This window comes from Camelus bactrianus, chromosome 10 (genome assembly GCF_048773025.1).
Source record: "Camelus bactrianus isolate YW-2024 breed Bactrian camel chromosome 10, ASM4877302v1, whole genome shotgun sequence".
Classification (NCBI taxonomy): Eukaryota; Metazoa; Chordata; class Mammalia; order Artiodactyla; family Camelidae; genus Camelus; species Camelus bactrianus.
Genome location: NC_133548.1, coordinates 29,533,681 through 29,556,288, shown reverse-complemented (window position 1 = coordinate 29,556,288; position 22,608 = coordinate 29,533,681). Strand labels below are relative to the sequence as shown.

Sequence of the window (22,608 nt, the reverse complement as noted above, 5' to 3'; positions counted from 1 at the left end):
ATAAGGTTCACATCACGTGGCCAAATGACCATTACAGTGAATTCGAAGCTGATTGGCTGAAGAAAAGATGCTTTTCGAAGCAGGCCAGAGAAAGACTCCAAAGAAAATTGTTTTTGCCAGGTAACCTTGTTACGTCTTCAATGTCCTTTAAAATTTGTATGGTAAGAAATTTGCTCAGAAGCCAATTCAAACTCTTGTGCTTTGGTTAAAATATTACTATAAGTTATGTGGAATGTTTAATGATTTACCAACACAGATCATGCGGGTGAAGATGAAAAGAAACACAGAGAAGTTCTAGGCATTGTAAAGAGACAGAAAAGAAAAGCCTCAAAGTGGTGTCCTTGTCATCTAACACGAAAACTGGCAGACCACAGACACTCTGTGATGGTCTGCTGCAAAGGAGCAGGATGAACCAGAGGCAGACTTGCCCTTCTCAATAATTTTCTCTAAGGGCTGAACAAGACAAAATCAACAAGGCAGAACTTCTTAACCGGGCATCCACAGATAAAATTATGTGATCCACGAATCCCATGAAATGATACATACACATTGAGTGTGCGTGTGAGTGTGTGTGTGTGTGCGCGCACAGATGTGTGCACAGCAAATCTGCTTGGGGGAAGTTTTTATGAGTCCCAAGGGAATCTGACCACAGAAACATTCAGAAAATCTCCCATAGACAGATTCAGTTAAGAAAGATTTTATTATTGCTCTGAGACAAAATAAATACTTAATACAGAGATTAATTTATTTTTAAAATATGACTTCCTGGAGAAACACAATTACACAGCTCAAAGAGAGGTGCTGGGGAGAAGTGGGAAGTGTTCAGAATTTGCTTTCTGTATATTTTGAAGGTTTCTATCACAAGATGATGTGGGTCAAGGCAAATTCTAAAAACACGCTGATTTACTAGAATCTTGACTTCTACAAACACGCTAACAAGGCAAGTTTCCCTAAACCTTCTTTTCCACTGTTAACCAGATATATTGGACCACTGTCTCTTTGGGCAACTGACCAGCCTTGTTGAATTTTGTAACAAAACTCTTCTGGGAATTCTGGGTCATACACCAAGACAGAGGTTTTCTGCCTTACTCCTTTCAAATCTGAAATTCTCAGACATGTGGGGTAACTCTCCATGGTTTTAAATGCTAAACTTACAATAGTTCACTTGTGTGGAGTTACTACCAGGTCTGTTATCCTGTTACCCTACTGGAGTCTCGTGATCAGGAATTGAATGTTTCTGAGTTCAGGGAGCCTGAATGAGTATTTTAGTTCTAATTTAACTAAACTCAGAGCCAAAGTATTTCTGGATCTGTCATTTTTGTCATCAGTTCTTGGCTTTCTTGCCAACCCATTACACCTTGCACCTTTTCTTTAAAAAAAAAAAACATTAGTCAACTTAACCACCCAGCTCCACCTTGTCCTGTGGTCCTCATTAGGGTGTGATGTCCTTTCTGTTCAAGGTTGGGCCAGTCTTGTCAAGAGCTAGCTTCCTCCATCCTCTTCATCTCACCATTCTGACAACAGACAAAGTTTTGTTCTGGTGCTTTCTGTCTAAACCACCAGGAATCCATTTTCCTCTTTATCTAGTCCAGCTAGCTGGTAGATGGATATCCAGGGAAAGATGTTTTTATCTGCCTTCCCCCAGGGAGTGTGTGGCTAGATTCTTCAAAGAGTCTCCAATTACATAACTGAGTAGCAACTGTCTGGGTCGAATAGCAATATCACAAATGTCTTACTATTTTTTATTTATTTTAGAGTTCTTCTGGTACTCAAAATATTTTTCCTTAACCCTGCCCTAATTTTATAATCCCATTGGATTTTACTTTAATTTCCTTCAAGTTCTTCTTTTCACTCTTCCAGGGAATAGAAGCCAGCTTTTTATTATTACAGCTTAAACTCTGAAGCATTGTAAAAGTCCATGGACACCCCCTCTATTAATATTTCTTGACGAGAGCAGTTTTATAGCTTATATTTCTCAGGACTATCAAGCAGTAGCAGGATGGAAATGATACCACATCCAGTTAAATAGTGGAAAAAACCGGTCACACGGACAGGCTGCAATCATGAATAATATAAGGAGAACTGGCTGCCATTTAGACAATGGAAAATATTTTAATGGTTTAAAACAAGATCAGATTCTCAAAATACATTCTCAAGCTGTGCAGTTGGTAGGTTAGAGAAGACATTAATAAGCCATTTTTGAAATATTACTTCTATGGCTTTTTGCCTGTAGCATTTGACACCTTATTTCCTGGCCATTGCATATTTCCAGACAGTCATACCCCAGAACAAGTAAACAAGCTCAGCTACATTTGTGAAGGAATTGTGTCTGTCATCCTCAGTGGAACGGTTTCCTCTGCTGCTCTTTCCCTCAAGTGAGAAAAGGTTTTTGTAATCTGGCTTCAAGATGTAGCTCATGTGCCCTGGGTCTCCCCTCGGCACTGGGAGTTGAGCTCAAAAGCGAAAAGACACGTGATCATCAGCCAAAAAGAACTCTTGTCACAGGACAGTGACAGCTGGAGAGAAGACGGGTAACACGCTCTCCCTCAGAGATCTCTATTGAGTTGCACATATATCAGGCACCTATTTGGGTCTGGAAACTGTAAGGAAATACCAAGTTCAAGGAAGACATGGATTCTGCTCTAGAGGATTTATCAAGTCTACGGGAGGACAATAACGAGCCTTGGAAACAAATATGTACAATACACGTTATTTTAAGGATGTGAAAGTGTGCATGGAAAGTTAATTCTAACTTAGAAGGACTCTGATGAGATGAGGAAATGGGACTGTGATGAAAGCCAATACTTGACCTGGGTTTTGAGGGATCCTTTTGTCAGGCAAAGATAGAAAGTAAGGAAACTCTCAGCAGAGAATAGGGCACGAAGAAAATCAGAGATGTGTAAAAGAGCAGAGTAGGTTTAGGAAACTGCAATGAGCTTAATACTGATGAAGTCCAAATTGTTATCCAACAAAAAAGGAAGTGGCTTAAGTGCCCTACTCAGAGGCTCACAGAGGTCAGGTTTATTCCCTCTGTAAGTTTCCTGGGCTGGTTCTCTTCCTAGAAGGCCAGAGAAATGAGTTCAGGTCTTTATAAGTTTAAGAAAAAGATCGCTTTTTTTAAAAAAAGAAAAAAAAGATGCATTTTGCATTTTCAGAGTTGTGTCTTTCTGATTGTTACCAAACGCATATAATTTCTCAAATGCCTACCAGTCTGTGAATGTCTCCTTAGCTTCCTTTTCCCCTGTTGCATCCTTCCCTCCTCCAGTGGACCCCTTTGGTTCTCGGGTTTGTGCTTGTCTTACTAAAGAGGGTGAAGTGGTCGGATCTCTGTCGTTGAATGGTCACGGTCATCTGTGCTGGATGGCTTGGCGTGGGGAGTGCTTGGGAGCAGGGTAACCATAGCATGACCTAGAAATCATCCTGAAAGAGGCATTAAGAACCTAAACCAGAGAAGTAGCAGAGAGGATGGGGATAGAATTTGTACTCAGGAGAAACATATATTGACCTGGAGGACAGTGGGTTGCTGGTCCTGTTCTTCAGTCTCTACTGACTGAAAACCAGACTGCTGAAGCCCAGCATGTGGATGTTTCCAAATAAAACATGGATGAAACTGGAGACTTTAACAAAACATTGGAAAGACGAAGTTTTTGAATGTAACCATATTTTAGCTTCCATGTGAAATTGCCGTAATTATATACTCATTTTTTGTGACTAACTTCAAGATGCTCAATTCCAAACATAAAATTGATAGGACTAAAATGGAAAAAAAAAAAATCAATGCACAGTGTGATCTTATACATAAGAACCTAAATATTTGTTCTTTTTATTAACACTTAGTGTCAGAATGAACACGTGTTTTCCTAGCTACCTCCTTGGATTCATACTGAAATAGATTTGTATATTATTCTCTGACATTAGTACTATTTGTTGTTGCAAATTGAAATTTTATAGGTGGGAATTTGAAGAAAATCTTGGTTCCATGGAAGCCATCTGCTCAGTTTTCTCAGCATTTCCAGGGGTCAGAAAAGAATATTTTCCCTTGCTCCAATATGTCCCTCTTACAGTGGAGCAAGTCTTCACCTGTCTGCTTAATTGGACTACAATCCCTCAGTCCATGGCTATGTTTATCTCATTTGTTTCCAAAGGAACATGCCACCGGAGTGGAAACCAAGTCGTTGTCGGAGCCCTCTAAGATCTCTGTGCCTTGCACATGGTGATAAAAACAGATCTCCCTCTTTCTTGCAGAGGGCCATGTGTTTTCTTGAACATTTTTATTACACTGCAAAAACAAAAAAAACAAAAAAACCCCCAAAAAACAAAGAGTTGGTTTGGGACACAGGCTGTTTTTACAGAAATTTGCCAAAAAAGCAAAAATCACTATTTTTTTTTTTAATTAGCAAGTAATGTACACAATAAACATGCCTAACTCCCATATGACGGTTCACCCATGTCTCTAAGCTTTGCCCCATCTTCCATCCTGAAGCCCCGAGAAATGGAAATCTGCAGTGCAAGTCAAGCATGGAATGAGAGTATTTGTCTCACATATTACTTGCTAATCATAAAAAGGGCTGGGAGTTTGTTTTTTTTTCAGGCTGCCTTAAAATGTTCCAAGCGTATCAGAACTTCCAGGTCAGAATGGCTTCAGCAGGGCCATCTCAGAAGATGCGTCTGTTAAAACAGCTGTGTCAGAGTCATCAAGCCACTGTGTCACGTACCAAAATGCATTCCCTTCCCAAGAAAGGCATAATAAAAATTCCTTCCCTGAGGTCACCCAGGCTCACACTCTGATGCACAGTTGGGAGAATGGCTCAAAATCTTTGCATGTTTAAGAAGCAAGTCTCTGTTCTATTTTGCTTGCCATATGCAAAACGGACCTATCGACTTTCAGAAAAATGCTTTTGGGGTTTTGATGAAATCGATACAAGGATCTCAAATGCCTGTGAGTTTACGAATGCGTATTTTGCTTCACTTTTTCTCTCTGCTATCGTGATGTCTTCCAGTGTGTCCTGTTCTTTACTGAACTACGTATCATTTATTACCCCACTCAGTTTCTGCACTGTATTTGGTATGCATGGGCATAATATGTAAAGGGTCTAATATCCTCCCATGAGCTGGGGCCACCCTTGTCCTGTCAGTGAGTCCACGATGAAGGTTCACGGACTGAGAAGTACACCCGCAGTGCCGTGTACTCAGCCGATGCCCCGACTCCGGAGTCTCTTCCCATAGCCATCTGCCTAGCTTTTGGTTCCATTTGTAAATGCTAGGTCAGATCCTCTTTCTTTTGCTTTTTCTCATCTCCATCCATACTTCCAGCTAGAAAACACTGAACCACATATTAAGAGTTGAATATAAAAGACAAGTCTATTTTACAACTGGATACCTTACAGAAACAAACCCCCCCACACACAAAAAGGCCTGAGCACATCTATTACTTTTCAAAACATTTTAGCTAAGAAACATTAATTAGATTCTTTTTTAAAATCATTTTTTATTACTTAACAACTTCATAAAACAAAGTATCATAGCATCACCCAATGTTAGTGCTGAATAGGACTTTGAAAAGCTGGTGCCTCTAGAAAGCTGATAGCTTTAAAAGCCTTGAAAAAATGTGAGGATATTTTTGAGAACCTAAAGCAGATCTATTTTAAGGAAGAATTATTACAGTCTATTTCCTTTTCATATTTTTTAGTATACTCACCACATCAAAAATTAAGGAAAATATACTAGCTTTTTTTATTCTTGGAAAAGTAATTTTCTAGGGTGACACTGAAGTAAATTTCTTTCTTTTCTTTTTCTTTTTTTTTTTTTTTTCAAACAGAGTAAAAGTAGAGTGGGCTTTCTTCAATGAAGGAAAAACCCATTTCTCACAAACAAGGCTTACTTTTTCTTGCAGCCCAGGAATAAGTTTTATAACATGGGCAAATTGGACTGCAAATTTAGAAAATTCCAAAGTTTGGCAATTTCAAGAAGTAAAGTTGGATTGCTTTATATGCTGGCTTCATTTTTACCAAACTTACACATAAGTTATAAGTTTAGCCTGCCAGTTTTGCTAGTGCTTACACATTAGGAGATTCGCCACCACCAACAACACAAAAAAGGACAAATGATGAAAAACTATTATTTCTCACTTCTGGTTCTACTTGCTTCTTCAAGATGACAGAACATGGAACCACATGACTATAGTTTTGGGGTAGTGGATAGCTTCATCATATTTAAATTTCTTCTTTAAGATTCCAGTCCCAAAGTTTCAAATGTGCTTATGGAAAAAATGATTTTTAATTTCTTTTTAAATATTTCTATCCCTGTAGGAAAACAATTGATTTTTTAAAAAGACTTCTGATGTTACTATTCCCATTTTATTGATTTGCCTAACTTCTATCTGAGTAAATTATTTATTTTTATTGGAGTATAGTTGATTTACAATGTTGTGTTAGTTTCTGGTGTACAGCATAGTGATTCAGTTATGCATATATATACATATTCTTTTTCATTATAGGTTATTACAAGGTATTGAATATAGTTTCCTGTGCTATACCTTGGGGCCTTGTTGTTTATCTAGGATCTTGGTTGTTTATCAACTAAGTACATTAGATAAATAATTTTTAATCTCTCCTCCATTCAGTGAATTCTCTAACTTTATTCCTTTCATGAAAACTCTGTATTTTTCTCAATCTGTAACTTTGTTCTTCATCAAAAGAGCAGTATAGCACTGAAATTAAAAGTGCTCTTGACCCTGGGACTTGCTAGGTCTGTGATTTTAGGCAGTTAACCTTTCTGTGCCCCCAAATCTTAGCTGCATGATAAAGATGACACCTACTTACCCTCCTGAGTAGCGCCATGTTGAGTGAAAAACAACATTGTGCTTTACATGTTAACTCACTTCATCTTCACAAGTTTCTGGCGAAAGCAGTTGTGAATAACTATAGAGAGCAGCCTTGAGAGGCTGTTGACCCTCTTGAGCAGTGTATCAGTTTACAAAAAAAAAAAAAAAATCCTATGAGTGAAATTTGTTCTCCTTTTCTTCCATCGGCTGTCAAACTTCCTTGCACGTTGCCTGTTTGCCCACAGAAGATTGACATTCACAAGGTTTTAGGGGGAAAAGATTGCATAGGGGTGTCCTTCTTGCCAACCTTAGTTGAAGTCTTTTATTATCTGACACTTAAATCACTGAAATAACATGAGCTTTGTGTTCACTCCCAGCTTGCACAGCTCTGCAGGGTAATCTTCTCAATGCCACCATCCTTTCTCCTCCCCCTTGCTCTGGTGTTTCACTGCAGCACAGTAAAATCCAGAGTCTTCTCTGGAACTTTCTAATCATTGAATCTAGTGGCTTCTCCACAAGCATATAGATTCTTACTTTTGTCCAAACTCTGCTTATTTCCTGGATCTTTTATTCTATTCTTTCTGTCTGGCCAGACTTCACCTCTCCAGCCTGCAAGGTCCAGCTCACATCCCGGGGAAGCTCTTTACCAACAATCCCACCCTATTTTTATATTTATCCTCTAGTCAAACTACAAAATACAGACCAGAAAGAAACTAAGCCCAGGAAATGGACATCATTTCACTGGTAACATAAAAATGCAAGGTTGTAGTATCTTAATGGAAGCATATATATTTTCCAAAAGAATTTTGTTCAAATTTGTTAGGAAAGGAAGTGAAAGAGTTGTGGCATGCCAAGAAAGCTCTTCCTGGGCGACAATGTAGCAGGATGAAAAAGGAGAGCGGCTTTGGATTCAGCAGAGGGGCTCTGACTCTCTGCTCTGGGAACTTGACTTAGTGTCATAAATGATCTGACTCTCATTTTTTCCATATGTAAGAGAGGCAATGCTTCTTAGCTCTGGGACATGAAAAATAAATGGAAAAAATGTAAGTCCTGTGCTTAGCTCAGTGCCTGGAACGCTATGGATGTTCAGTCCTTGTTAGGTCCTTTCCCGTCCCCTGTCTTCTCCTACTTAAAGAGCCATGAACATAGAAGCAGAGGCTTAGTAAGAGGCAAAGCATTTGGGTGAGGACAGGAGAGAGAAATGGTGGTATGGTCACATCTCATGCTTGAGTTCCCCTAACATGAGGAATAAGCTTGTCATGGTCCTGATTAAGCACATGAGAGTGACTCACAGGTGAATTATTGCCATGAAAATGATTTTAGTCATTCAAACGTTGGTTTGAAATTTGGACCAAAATTTTACCGACCTGTCGGTTGGTTTCCTTTAAACAAAACTAAGGGAGGTAGTGAAAAGACTGGTCAACTATGACCCTAACTCTAATCAGGGCTGTAAAAATGTTTGCTGAAGCTGGTATATGATCAGCAAACTTGGGAAAAGTGCTGTGTTATCCACTCATTAGTCAAGGATCACTACAGATGGAATACCAGCCCTCAGCAGATGTATTTCATGTGCAAGCCAGACACTTGGATGAAAAAAATTCCAGACCCAAACTAGATACAGTCTCATGACCACACAAAACCAGATAATAGTAAAGAAGATCAAGGGAAAATATCTAAAGAGAACAACGTGTTCATACAAGGAGGAGGCAGAGTCTCTCAGCTCTAACTTCAGTGGGGCACAGTGGAAGTTTCTAGCCTAGAATAAATTGATCAAGCATAATACATGATAGACAACCAAAAAAGGGGGTTTAACAAGTGATCTACTTGGAGCAATAAGAAAAAAAAAATGAGGAAAGCCAGAGGAAAGATGAATTCTCTGATGGGAGCAGATGGCCTTAGATAATCCTGCTTTCCACAGAGTCTTTCCTGTCTCAGTAGATGGCAAGTTCCTCCCTCAGGCAGCAGGATCATCCTAGGCTCCTCATTATCTCTTATTCTATGCATCCAATGTGTCAGAAAAATCTTTTAGCCCAATTACCAAAATAATCCAGAACCCATCCACATCTCACTGCCTCCACCACCAACCTTCTGTCTAAACTACCAACGTCACACGCCCCCTTCTCCCTCTAGCTCTTCCCCTCCTTGGCCAACCTTCCTTCTTCATATTTTTTAAAGCACTGCTATATGCCAGGCACTGAGCTCAACGCTTAGTATTTATTGCTTTCTTTAATCCTAGCGACAACTTTACAAAGGCAGCATTATTATAACTCTTTTACACATGAGGAAAATGAGGCTGACAGAAATTAACTAGTCCAAAGTCAAAGAGACAAAGAAGCAACAGAGCCGAGATTTGACTAAAGAGCATCTTCTCTATTAAGTGCCATTCTGTCATCCTCCCCCTCTTCCACGTGCTCACAGTAATTTGCGCCACCTTCTCTTTCTGTGTCACTGCAATTATTACACTGAAGGGTCAATGTCTATGTATTGGTCTTCCCCACTAGGCAATTGGAATCTAGAGAAATAAGTGTTCGTAACAGATACCATTTACTGAGCATCTACCAGGCACTATGGAATTTACTCAGCAGATACTGAGTAAGTGTCCGCTATGTACCAGGAACTTTTCTCGGTGCTGGGGATGTGGTGATGAACAAAACAGAAAGACTCTATCCCTAAGGAGTTTACACTTTGGTAGAGAAAGAGATCACTAAATTTCCAAACGTATATACAATACATCAGGTGGCGATAAGGACCCAGACTCAGGCAGGTTGGTAGACGTGGTGGTGGGGGTGTGTGGAGGTCTCTTTTGAGTCCTTTTAATTTTCCACTGAAATAGGAAGCAAAGCTGTCAGCTGAGCCTGAATCGGAAGAGGAAGTGTGGGAAGTCTGAGGATAGAGAATGTGAGAAACAGTCAGCAAGGGGAGGATAAGAGAGAGTTAACAGGAGATTAATGGGCATGCAATAAAATCGGTCATCATAGTGTGTTTTCCTCCAGCCACATTCAGCTGCTCTGGTTCAAGGGCGGATTTAATCGGGTACAACATGTTAAGTTCTTTCTAGATATCATCTCATTTAAATTTCCCAGCAACCCTGCAGATTGTTTCCACCCTGTACTTTCCACACGAAGAAATCAAACTGAGAGACTATTTCACTCTCTGAAGACCAAGCAGAAGGAAAGTACCAGAATTCAGATTTAAATCTAGATCTGTCACCTTCCAACCTTGAGTTCTGAACTTTGACACAGAGTCCCTGTCGAATCGGACCCACACCCCTATCTCTATGTGGGCTTAGTACGTTCTCAGTGAACCAGCTTCAGAAACAAAGACTTGGCTGACCGGCAATTCTGAAACATTTTTGTTGACTAAAAAGTTAATATGTGTCAACAGAGTTGAGACAGTCAAAAAAAAAAAAGAAAAGATTAATTAGATTTAGGTTGCGTGAATAAAAGTAGCAAGCCCACCAGGCAGGCATGGCCAGACCACAACTATCATGTTATGTCTGATTTAGAATACCCACACTGGTGTGGGGGTATCAGCAAACTTGAACTTCTCATCTGGAGGAGAGCATCCAAGTAATGCAGGGCTTGGGAGCCATAAAACACGAAAAATGTGGGCAAGAAAGAGGCTATTTAGCCTTGGAAAGGCAAACTTAGCACAGTGGCTGTCTTTATACACATCGCTAAGACTGTAGTATTCTGGAGCACAGAATTAGCACAGAGAAAGGCGACAGAGGAGATGTGTCTCAGCGTAAGGAAGAAGACTGTGTCCATTGGCGCCATCTGGAACCAGGACAGGCTGCTCCGTAGGGAGACCTGTGCTGTGTGATGAAAAGCCGTCAAGAGGGTGTTCTGTAACCTTTTCATGGATGTCAGAGGGGACAGTCACACCGAATTCTCTGTTTGCCTCACCGACTGTCGGGAAGTCAGAGAAAATAATCTCCCTTCTCGACAGCCTTTGGTGCTCATTACCCTTCAACGCGTCTTTCTCTGAATATCTGGAGTCCAGTTCTCCGTATGCGTATCCCAGCTCTGACGTTATGAGCTGGGTGATATTGCATAGTTTCCCTAAGGTCCCGATGCCTGTCTCCTCGACTATAAAATGGGAACAGTAAAAGAAGCTCTATCATGGGGGTTGTTGTGAAGATTACATGAACCACTCCTTGTGAAGTGCTTAGAAGAGTGTCTGGAATTACAAGTGCCCAATAAGTGTTTGTTTTCATTTTCCCAGAAAATGTAATATACCACGAACCTAAGAGTCCAAAACAAAATGTTTTTCTCTTCTTTCTAGCAACTTAAACTTGTTTAGAAGCATCTTTTGTACATTCTCAGGGAGACTTTTCAACTTTGAAAAGGAAAGGTTTCTAAATTTCTCCATCTTTTAAAATAATAAAGTGTCCTCAAACACTGTATCCTTTTTCAGGGGTTGCTTCTAGTTTCCAGACATCATTAGGAAATAAGCAAAGATTTGTTTAGGATACAGAACATATTACTTTTCTGAAAATCTACTGGGCTCCAGCCCTGGGCTAGAAACGAGGGGAAGGAAGAGTAAAGGGCAACTGTGGTGAGGAAATAAAGCTAAGAGACACAATCTCCACAGTTTGCAAGGAACTTACAGTCTGGTGAAGGAGAGAGAGGTGAGGACCCTCCTGACCCACTCTTGCTTACTTTTCCACTTCATCTGGGACTGTCACCCTTTTGTCTCGTGGGTTCTATCCTCAGTGACTTTGAGTTCCTCCAACAAACTAAGAGATCAGCCCTGTTCCTACTGTCTTTCCTTCTTGAACATGCTTTGCCTGCCCTTTGTATGACTGGCTTCACTCACTTCTTGGGACTGGCTTAAACAGCATCGTCTTTTTAACTGAAGTATAGTCAGTTTACAATGTTGCATCCACTTCTCGTGATAACAGCATAATGTTTCAGGCATATATATATATATATATATATATTCCTTTTCATATTCTTTCTCATTACAGGTTACTATAAGATATTGAATATAGTTCCCTGTGCTGTACAGTAGAAACTTGTTGTTTATCTATTTTATATATAGTAGTTACTACCTGAAAATCTCAAACTCCCAATTCATCCCTTCACAACCCATTTCCCCTCTGGTGACCAGAAGTTTGTTTGCTGTGTCTGTGAGTCAAACAGCATCCTTTCAGTTAGACCTTTCTAAACTGCCATGTCTAATTAAGTTCCCCATCCAGCTCCCAATCAACATTCGTCTGTATACCTCATTGGTCATACCCATGGCACTTGCTACAGTGTTTATTTTTATGTTTTTCTTTCTTTGCTTCCGTGATTATTCACTTTTTGCCTCCCAAGGGCAGCATCCATCATGTCTATTTTTATTCACTAATGTGACCGAGGTATGTCTTGGTGCTGGGGGACCACAGAAGACAGCCATGTCATCCATGCTTGCAGATCCTGAAGGAGGGCACAGCAGAGGCTGCCCGAGCAGAGCACCTCAGCACACTTCCTGCACCTGCTAGCAGCTTCCCGTCACGGGACTGCCGCTCTCCTGGAGGGTTTTCTCTCCTGGGGGAGCGTGCTTGGCCAACACACAGGGAAGGCCAGAAAGACCCAGGAGAGAATGCCTGGGGAAGCATCTCTCAGCCAATCAGGGGAGGGCTTAGGTGGCCTGTGTCTCTCGGTTCTTTTGCCCCGGGTGGGACAACCCTGCATCTGAAGTCTAGTCTACAGTGTCGCTGTGAGGTCCTGCAGTGCTGAGCCCTGACTGCAAAAGCAGGAACTCACCCATGAAAACACTTTCTAGGGGCTTGCTTCCCTGTCTCCCTTCCTTGCTTCCTATTAGTGCTTCCAGGGGGACCTCTTTCATAAGTTACTTGCATTCAAATCTTCATCTCAGGGCCAGCCTCTGGAAGATCTCAGTCCAAAATAAGGCAAGTGACCAGAATCCTGAAAGGCATGTTGAGTTCACCAGACAAGAGGTGAAGGAATAGCCAAAGAAGGCAGGATACCCTTAGCATGGAGAAGGGCGTCAGCCCTATTTCCACTGCGGTGCCTTTCTCTCCTGGGGGTCAGATTTTCATTTTGGCTGGACCCCTATAAGGTATTTATTGGAAAAGATAGTAAGAGATCAGCTGATTTTAGGCACATTAGATGAGCTGTTTCAGAGCCAAATGCACAGTTCTGTGCAGGTGGACTGATGGTCCTAAACTCTCTAAATAACACCTTGCAACCCTGCCTGCTACACCCATGAATCTTTAACTAAAGAGCTGCTTTGTATCTTTTCCTTTTTTGAAACACAGCTCAGGATCCAGGAATGTGAGGCTTAACCCTGAAAAGGAAGCCTTGTACAAACGGTTTCTTGAAAGTCTGCCTGTAGCCTGTTCATAAATTTTATGATGTGTGAAGCACATGTTCAAGGAAGTATTTATTAGTAAGGCCATAAGTTAAATTAGAAAGGGGGGTTCATGCCTTAAATATTCCGTCATTCTCCATACTGTTTATGTATCCAGACCCAAGTGTGAAATTTAAATTTGCCTTTAATGTATTCACCTGACCAATGATTTACTCTAGTCAAACGTGCTTTCTTTTGGACCCCAGTAGTCATGTTTTGTAGTTGAGGGGACACTGGGAAAATGCTTCGAAATTACTTTTTCAATGTCAGAGTTTCTGTACAGGTATCATGGAATGATCTTGCTGGTGGATTTAGTAAGATGTAGATTATTTTTCCCAGAAAACTATTTTATATTGGGGGTGTTATGATGCATTTGGAGATTGGTCACGCACAGCGCTGTCTCTGCAAGTCACAGTTGACGTAAGTGTGTGTGTGAGTGTCTCATATTAGGCACAGATTCTGTGATGGGCTGTGGTCCTTGGTCACTGATTTTTTTAAAGCTCCTGCCGGGGTATGCCAAAATGAGAGCCATGGTTGGAAAATCGTAAACACTGTAGAGCTAAAAAGGTACTGTAACCACCCCCGATAGTAAAATCCTGTAAATTTGAAATTATTTATAATCTATGCATGGTATTGACAGCCTTGCTTTATGCTGGAGACTGTGTGTGAATATGGTTAATTTTACAGACACAAAGAGTAACATTTATTGAAAGAATCTCACTCATTCTGCATTTTTAAAACAAAGAATATCATGTGTGTGTACACATGTGTCTGAGAGCATATGTGTGTGTGTTATTCTATAATGGGAAAATGACTCACATAGAAACAAACATTCATTAAACCATGCTGTAAAGATAAAAAGATGTGTAGAGTGTGTGCCCTAAGGAAATCCTTCCTGAATCTACAAAGTGCCCAAAATACAAACTTAAAGTTCTGAAAATATTCATATCTAGTGAAAATGTTTTTCCAATCTCTATTTATTACATTTCCCTACTACACAGTCACTGAAACTCTCTGGAAAGTGATAATGGCCTTGAGTACAGTGAAAACAGCATGGATTGCTAAAATACACTGGCATAAACTGAAAATGAGAAGCTAGCCAATTTGTAAGCCTGGGTTCGTTTCACAAAAAGTGAAGAGCAGTGTTGTTATAGAGTTGGGCAGTGGAACCTGGTCCTGAAGTCTTTTTCTGCATTTAGAATCCTGAGTAGGAGCCAAGGTTTATCTTTAACCACTCCTGCTTGGACAAGTCCAGACAAAGTGTTCCTAATGGTAACTTGCCCTGCTTTCTTTTTCATCTGGTAGATTTCCTTTCTAAGGGACAGGATAAGCTGTGGACATTCAGACAGAGGACTTAAAAATACAGATGACAGCAGTATTCCAAGGCATTCGGTGTCTCTTTTCTGCAGAGTTGTTAGAATTACAGACTTTGGAATCAGTCACCCGGATTTGACTAACTAGCCCCACTAATCATTAGCTGCATGACTTGGATCTCTGTTCTCTTCTCTGTAACATAAGAACACTGGAAGCATCCATCGCATGTATTTATTATGGACTTTAAAAGAAATACTGTGTGGAAAGCATGTAGCACTGTGCCTGACACCCAGAAAGTACTCAGCTAATATTAGCTATTATCATTATTATTATCATTATTATTATTATATTATTATTCTACTATGCGCTGAGCACTGTGTCAGGCTCCTTGCATAATTTCATTGCATGGTCAACATATGACCTACAAGGTAAACATAAGAATGGCCATTTTATAAATTAAGAGACGAGACAGAGGCTCAGAAAAGAGACCAGGAAATGAGCTGGTAAGAAGCCAGACAGTGATCCAAGCCCAGGCCTCTTTGCCTCCAAGTCCTTTACTCTATTCATGTCTGATTTCATACAGGACCAGTAACATATGGCTAATTAAATTTAAATTTAAATTAGTTAAAATTAAATGAAGGAAAAAAATTTAGCTCCTCGGTCCCACTAGCCCCATGCCAAGTCTTGACAGCCACATGTGGTTAGTAGCTCTGGTACCACATGGGGCAGGTACAGACCATTTCCATCATCTCAGAAAGTCCTGTTTGACTACACTTCAGTCTAAACCATACTCTCTCTCCAGGCTGGTTTGCCCTCAGTAGGACATAAGATTTTTTTCTTTTAAATATTGTAACAAAGGCTCATGAATAACTTATGTAACCCTTTGTAATGAAGACAACACACTGCTATAAACGGCCACGTAGGCAACAGCTAACCCATCTGACAGTCTATGCAGGAATGGAGAACATGCCCTTGGCCCATCATCATCTTGCCCAAGACCTAGGAGAATCCCCAGCTGCAGTTTAGATGGCCTTTTTACACAATAATAAGAACCAATGGTGATGGGAGATCCTAAAGTCCATGTAAAAATGCCACGTGAGTCCCCAACGTCACATCTGTCACTAATGCTCTGTGGGCCTTTAACTGTCATTGGGGACTCAGTAAGCTTAAAGCTGTTTTCAATCTTTTTTAAGTTTCTGGGTGTAGTCTGCTTAGGTGTAAGGTTTGGAAAGAAGACATGATGATTTATTATGTATGTCCATAACACGGTATTTTACCCAGGAAATTTTTCTCCTAACGAGAAGCCAAATGACTTTCTAGCTAGGTAGGCCGTAAGTAATACTTATGACATTTATTGCCTTCTTTTCGCAGACGTTTTTGATTGCTATCAGGTCTTACAGCCTCGAGATTGTAAATGCAACGAGCAAATGGGAGTGGCAAAGCAAACAACCCATATAATCCTATATTCAAAATACAGCCAAGTAGATCGCCTCTTTGAAAAGAAGCTCTTCCATATAAAACCAACTCTGTGAGAGAGCAGAGTGGTGCAGTCGAAGTCCGCCGGGCCCACAAAACCAACTCTAACTTCAGAAGAAATAGTTGAGGCATGAGGGACAGACCTGGGAACTTCATGGACGTAAAAGAGTAGCTGGCATTGCAGAAGGAGCGTGAGATAAGGGATCAGAAGACCCGACACCTCCGTGGTGTCCTGAATGTACTTCAACTATAGCATCTACCATGTTGTGTTTTGAGTGTTGGTTCCTACGTCCAAGTCTCCCAGAGACGATGAGCTCCTTAAAGCCTCCTGCCTATCCCAGTGTCTCACGACGTGGTGAAATATTAGGCTTATTGAAAAAAATAGACCGACAAGTAATTATAGGGTAGCTAAGAGAATCAAGGAAGACCCAAAGCTTGTATTTTATACCCTACTCACCCTGCCAACCAAGAAAAAACTTGCTGCTTCTATCCCAGGTCCTTCACACCTCATTGTTATCGCTTTGGCCAACTTGCTGTGCCATAAACAACCTGGCCCACGTGCTGAGGTGCTTCTCTTTGCCAAGCTGACTTGGTTAATATTAAATTCCAAGGCTTTCTCAAATGTGGGAAGCACTTAAAAGCGCTTGATAAGCAACACTGGGAAAAGAAAAAAAAAAAAAAAAAAAGAAGCAGAAAAAGCTCTAACTCTTTCAGTTCTGGTTAGTCCCACAGAGAGAAGAGTTAAAATGAAAACTTAGGAGCCAGACGCTGAGTATAAGCTCAACTTCCTGAGAGGATCCAGTAAGTCACTGGGGCCTGTGGAATGTGTTCAATACCAAGCAATATTAACATAGTCCCGGATAGTGAACGCAGCCACGAGGGAGGCCTCAGTTACAGTTTGCAAGTTAGGCCTTGGAAATTCTGCCTCGTTATGCAAGCTGTTACGCTTAATAACCCAGAAACTTTGACAACATAGGCATTTATAATCTGATTAGGTCTTCCCACATACACACACCTGCTCGCCTCTGCAAATGCCCTTGTGCAGCTCAGTGGTAGAAGATCAGAAAGTGGCTTCCTGCACCTCCAAGTATCTTTTTTGTGACTAAAGCCTCTGTCTGGCAGCTACTACAAAGGAACCCTGACCCACTCCTTATTCTTTTTTTTTTTTTTTTCATTCCTATTTTTTATTGAAGTGTAGTTGATTTACAGTGTTAGTTCCAGGAGTACAGCAAAGTAATTCAGTTATACATATGCATATATATATATGCATGTATTTTCTGTTTCTTTCCCATTACGGCTCATTACAAGAAATTGAATATAGTTCCCTGTGCTATACAGTAGGTCTTTGTTGTTTATCTCTTATATATACAGTAGTGTATCTGTTAATCCCAAACTCCTAATCTATCCCCTCCCCATCTCCACCTTTTCGCATTCCTTTTTCTTAGACTGGGGTCTTTGGGGTGGTTTTCTGTAACCTGACGTAGATTCCCCAGTTAGACAAGGGAGGCATTGTTCAGGATGTTCAGGCGTTGTTCTGTCACCTGTTTGCCTTCCTAAGGCAAATTCATTCCCCCTAAAATGGATTAGCTGGAGTTAGGTCTTTCCTGAATGTGGTCGTTCATATCTGAGTTATTTCCCTTGGCAAAACTACATTTCTTCTCTGCTCCACCTCCTGTGAGAGAGCCTACTTTGCAAGCAGATTGTTTTCCTTTCTGTTTTTTCAAGTAAACATTTTTATGAGCAATTAATTATGAGAACTCAGAGATCTAGGAAAGGCATTTGACTTTATCCCGCTGGCATTGTCAGCAAAGGGTCTATGCATCCCATGACCACAACTTTCATCTTTTCCTCCCCCTGGACAGCTTCTGATGACTCCCATGAATGAGTGGACCCCAGAGAAAGCTTCTTATCAAGCAAAATAAGAGGAAGAAGGAGCAGTTCCTACCATGGCAAACACTGCCCCTACCCCCACCTCCTGAACAGGCATACGCTGTTCTAACACACCATTCTGGTTTTATCATCTATTTGAAGTTGCACAATGTAACGCAGTATTTCAGGGTTACTTCTAAGCAGTGTCCAGGCAGAGAAGCCCTATGGACATATGTGTCAAGAGCCGTCCATAAGCTAAACAACATTCTCTTGACAAACACATGACAGTGAATCATGTCGTGGGTCCAGCACAGTTGTAGGCAGGAGGCAGAAAGTACACTGGCCTGGCTCCAGGGCAGAAGTGCTGGTAACTTGGCCATTTTTTAATAGGACTGAAATGTGGTCAATTTCATGATAGACCAATGGTAAACTTTGACGAACCAGCTCCTTCTCTGAGGGTCTCATTGTATGTAAAAACAATGTTTTCCTACCTGGTGTCTTCTTTTTCTCAATTCACAGAATGTCAGTACTGGGGCTCAGAGCTCCAACTGCCTACTCTGGATTTTGAAGATGTTTTAAAAGATGATGAGCACGCATACACGTGGCTCTCCAACCTCAAGAAGGTCGGCATTGTGCGGCTCACAGGAGCATCTGACAAACGAGGAGAAATTTTAAAACTTGGGAAAAGGATTGGTTTCCTTTATCTCACATTTTATGGGTAAGTCACCAAAGAGTTGGTATTCTGCCATTATATATAAAGTTTGATGTGTTTCCCAGAAGGGGGATTTTTTTTTCGATTGATGATATAGAAATGTGCGTAACGTCTTGAATAGGGAATCCAATGGGAAGGCAAGTCAAAAAGTGAGATTTCTCTGAGGATGACTGGAAAGACATCAGATGCCAAAGGCTGGACACTTATAGGTGATGAGTCGTGTGCTAGGGCTGCCACAACAGAACACCACAGACTGGGTGGCTTAAACAATAGAAATTTAGCTCCTCACAGTTCTGAAGGCCAGAAGTCCAAGGTCCAGGTGCTGACAGGTTTGGCTTTTGGGGAGAGAGTGCTCTCTTCCTGACTTACAGATACCACCTTCTCACTGTATCTTCACATGGCCTTTCCTCAGCGCATCTGCACTCCTGGTATCTCCTCCTCTTATAAGGACACCAGTCTCCGGGCTTAGGGCCCCACCCTTACGACTTCATTTAACCTTAATCACTTTAATTCAAAAAGATACCTGCACCCTAATGTTCATAGCAGCACTGTTTACAATAGCCAAGACATGGAAACAGCCTAAACGTCCATGGACAGATGACTGGATAAAGAAGTTGTGGTATATTTATACAATGGAATATTATTTGGCCATAAAAAGTAATAAAATAATGCCATTTGCAGCAACATGGATGGCCCTGGAGAATGTCATTCTAAGTGAAGTAAGCCAGAAAGAGAAAGAAAAATGCCATATGATATCATTCATATGTGGAATCTAAAAAAAAAAAAAAAAAAAAAAAAAGACAAGCAAACTTATTTACAAAACAGAAACAGACTCACAGATATAGAAAACAAACTATGGTTACCAGGGGGAAGGGAGTGGGAAAGGATAAATTGGAAGTTCAAGATTTGCAGATACTGACTGGTATATATAAACTAGATAACAAGTTTATACAGTATAGAACAGGGAAATATTTTCAATAACTTGTAGTAGCTCATGGTGAAAAAGAGTATGAAAACAAATATGTGTATATTCATGTATGACTGAAGCATTGTGCTGTACAACCGAAATTGATACAACATTGTAAACTGACTATACTTCAATTAAAAACACACACACACACACACACACACACACACAGAAAGCCCTTAATCACCTCCTTGAAGGCCCTATCTCCAAATATAGTCCCATTGACGGTTAGGGCTTCATCATATGAATCTGGGAAGAACACAGTTCAGTCTGTTAACAGGTGGGATAGAAAACTGTGTTTCTCTATGACTTTTTAAAAATATTCAGCTTTACAAATGTTAAAGTTCATTGAAGTTTTACCTCCCAAGAGTTGGCGCAAAATTCAATGGGGCCCTGGGGTATTGAAACCAGCCACCAGATGTGTTAGATGAAACTAACATACAGAAAATTAAGTCTCTGAACCTTAGCAAGTAACAGGAAACATAACTGATTTTAGCTTTGGAACAAGAGGCTGTTTGCATAAGAATTGCCTGGGAGGTAGCATTAATTATGGGTAATAAAACACTAACAACAGGAAACACTTCTGGAAGTGGGGGTATGACTGTGTTTCTAATCTTCAGGGTGAGCGCATCATTTGCAATGGATACATTTAAACTTGGACTCATAGAGTAGAGGGCACTAAAAGTGAAAAGGACCTTCAAAATGCAAAGGTTGCAAACTCGAAGCACGCAGGTGGTATTCAGATGTGTTTTGTTTAGCCCACGTGATGTTGAAAGAAAATGGAATTCGTGATCAACACTTAAAAACTGGGAGATTTTAGGTTAAATATGGACCTGACTTTTCTTGAAGAATTGAATGTGGCAACTAATGAGCTTAACCCCCTGCTTGCTGACAACCTGCTGGATATGAGATGAGGCTGGGTCCTGAAGAGAGCATATTCTCAGTCTCCAGTTTCACAAATCCTGCCCCAACTCCCACCTCGAACCTGCAAGGGCCCTGCTAGTCTTTGACTTTGCCACTAGGTTTGCTAATCCAGAGTAAGACTTTGTCTGTAGATAAACAGGGGGTCAAAAATATTCAGTCACTGATGCTCCCAATGATTCAAGCAAGTTTATTCATGGCAGAAGATTCTATCTTATTTAGGCTTGGATGATCCAGCGCCCACCCCCACCCCAAGAACTTACTTTTACCATCAACAAATTTGTGTCATACAAAATTTTTATTTCCCCTACATCTGTAAGAATTTAAGCTGCCTAAGAGATTACAACAGTAACAACAAAGGAAAGAGGAGGAACAGTCTTGAAATTAGTAAGAGCCTCAACTGTATTATTTGTTCTTTACTATTTTCTGCAACTTTCTGGAATAGATATTATCCCTGAGTTCACTGATAAGGAAGCTGATGCCCAGAGAATTAAACTATAACCCAAGTTCCCACAGGTAGTAAAAATGGAACCAGAGTTGGGTCTGTCCAATCCCTGGGCTTCCTAACCCACCTCACTATCAATAAGAATATGAAGATAAAACATAGGAAAGGTGCTCTCAGGTACCGGAGGTCAACAGAACACTTCAAAACAAACCTCTTCTATGTTATTTTACTTAGTTTTTATTGGCTGATAACAGTCTTTTTGTATCGATGCCAGCACATTTCACAATTTCACAACACTGGCCAAATTTGGGGGCTTTTTGTTACAGTTCCCTAACTCCCATTCCCATCCATAATTTTAAGGGTCAGATTCTTAGTCCTGATTTATGGCTTGTGTTTTGTTTTTGTTTTGTTTTGTTGTTAAACATTGTAAAAAGGCTTACTCTAGTATTGTGAAATTTATTGGAATAAATACTAAAGGTTTGTTGTCAAAACAAATCAGATCTCCTACTGCTATTCCATTTCCTTTGTCCAAGATCTTCGCATCTGATCAGGTACGTTTAACCTACTCAACGTCACCTTCAGCGGGTGATCACACTTCTTCCCTAAATGTCTCAAACTATACCTCACTCCAGGAAATGCCTTTCTTTCCACCTTACTGCTTCTTCCACCAATGATTACCAAGATCTCCCTCTTTTTTTTTCTTGGAGTATAGTCAATTTACAATGCTCTGTTAGTTTCTGGTGTACACCATAGTGGCTCAGCTATACATTTATATATATATATATAATATATATATATTTCTTTTCATATTCTTTTTTCTTACAAGCTATTACAAGGTATTGAATATAGTTCCCTGTGCTGTACACAGGACCTTGTTGTCTCTCTGTTTTATGCACAGTAGTTAGTATCTGCAAATCCTGAACTCCCAATTTATCCCTCCACCCTCTCTTCTCCTTTAGTAGTCACAAGCTTGTTTTCTATGTCTGTGAGCCAAGATTTCTTATTTTATTTTTTATTTTAATTTTTTTGGTAATTTTTAATTCCCTACCTCAAGAACTTAACAGCAGAGAACAGTTTTGTTGTTGTTGCTTTGATTTTGTTTGTTTGCTGATTTGTTTGGGGGGGGGTTGTTAATAGAATGAGAAAAGTGAGTATTTTTGCTGAAGTTATTTGCCTTTTCTATACTGAAATTAGGATAAATGAGATTTTAAAAAGAAGAGATATTTTAGAACAACGTTTCTCAACCAAGGCTGCACTTTGGAGTGGCCAATTTAAAAAAATACTGACATCTGGGTCACATCTCCAGAGATTTTTTTCAACAGGACTGGGATTTGGCCAGGGTATCAGGACTTTTAGAAACTCTGCAAGGGAGACTCCTTTGCAGCAAAGGTTATAAACCTCTGGTTGAGAGGAAAGGTTAGTTCAAGAGAAAGCAGGTCTCAATTGGCGTATAGCTTGGGTTCCTTACGTCGTCTGAATTCTCACGATGATATAGACTAAGTGGCATTTGTCACATTCTTCTTTGTGCTGTGGGAATGGCTGGACATGACTTATCTTTATAACAGAATCAGCAGTTGCCTTAAACAGGGCCTCTCCCTTTCATATCTTTGTTTCTCCACTGGTCCTACTCTTGTTTGAAAAATAGCTGGTTGCTGAGTGAGTGAACGGAAAGAGTAAATGAAGGCAATAAATAATGGAAAAGAAAAAATCGGAGAGGGACAGAG

At 40.4% G+C, this 22,608-nt stretch overlaps 1 protein-coding gene across 3 annotated transcripts in view; it reads left to right on the top strand.

The window, feature by feature from the left end:
• The window catches only part of BBOX1 (gamma-butyrobetaine hydroxylase 1), a 54,983-nt gene that overhangs the window by 6,621 nt on the left and 25,754 nt on the right, over positions 1 to 22,608 (top strand). For all 3 annotated transcript variants that reach the window (XM_010964750.3, XM_045523887.2, XM_045523886.2), the window contains 2 exons: positions 6 to 120; positions 18,359 to 18,557. In XM_010964750.3, the coding sequence (XP_010963052.2) occupies positions 6 to 120; positions 18,359 to 18,557 (314 nt within the window). The remainder of the gene's footprint in view (positions 1 to 5; positions 121 to 18,358; positions 18,558 to 22,608) is intronic.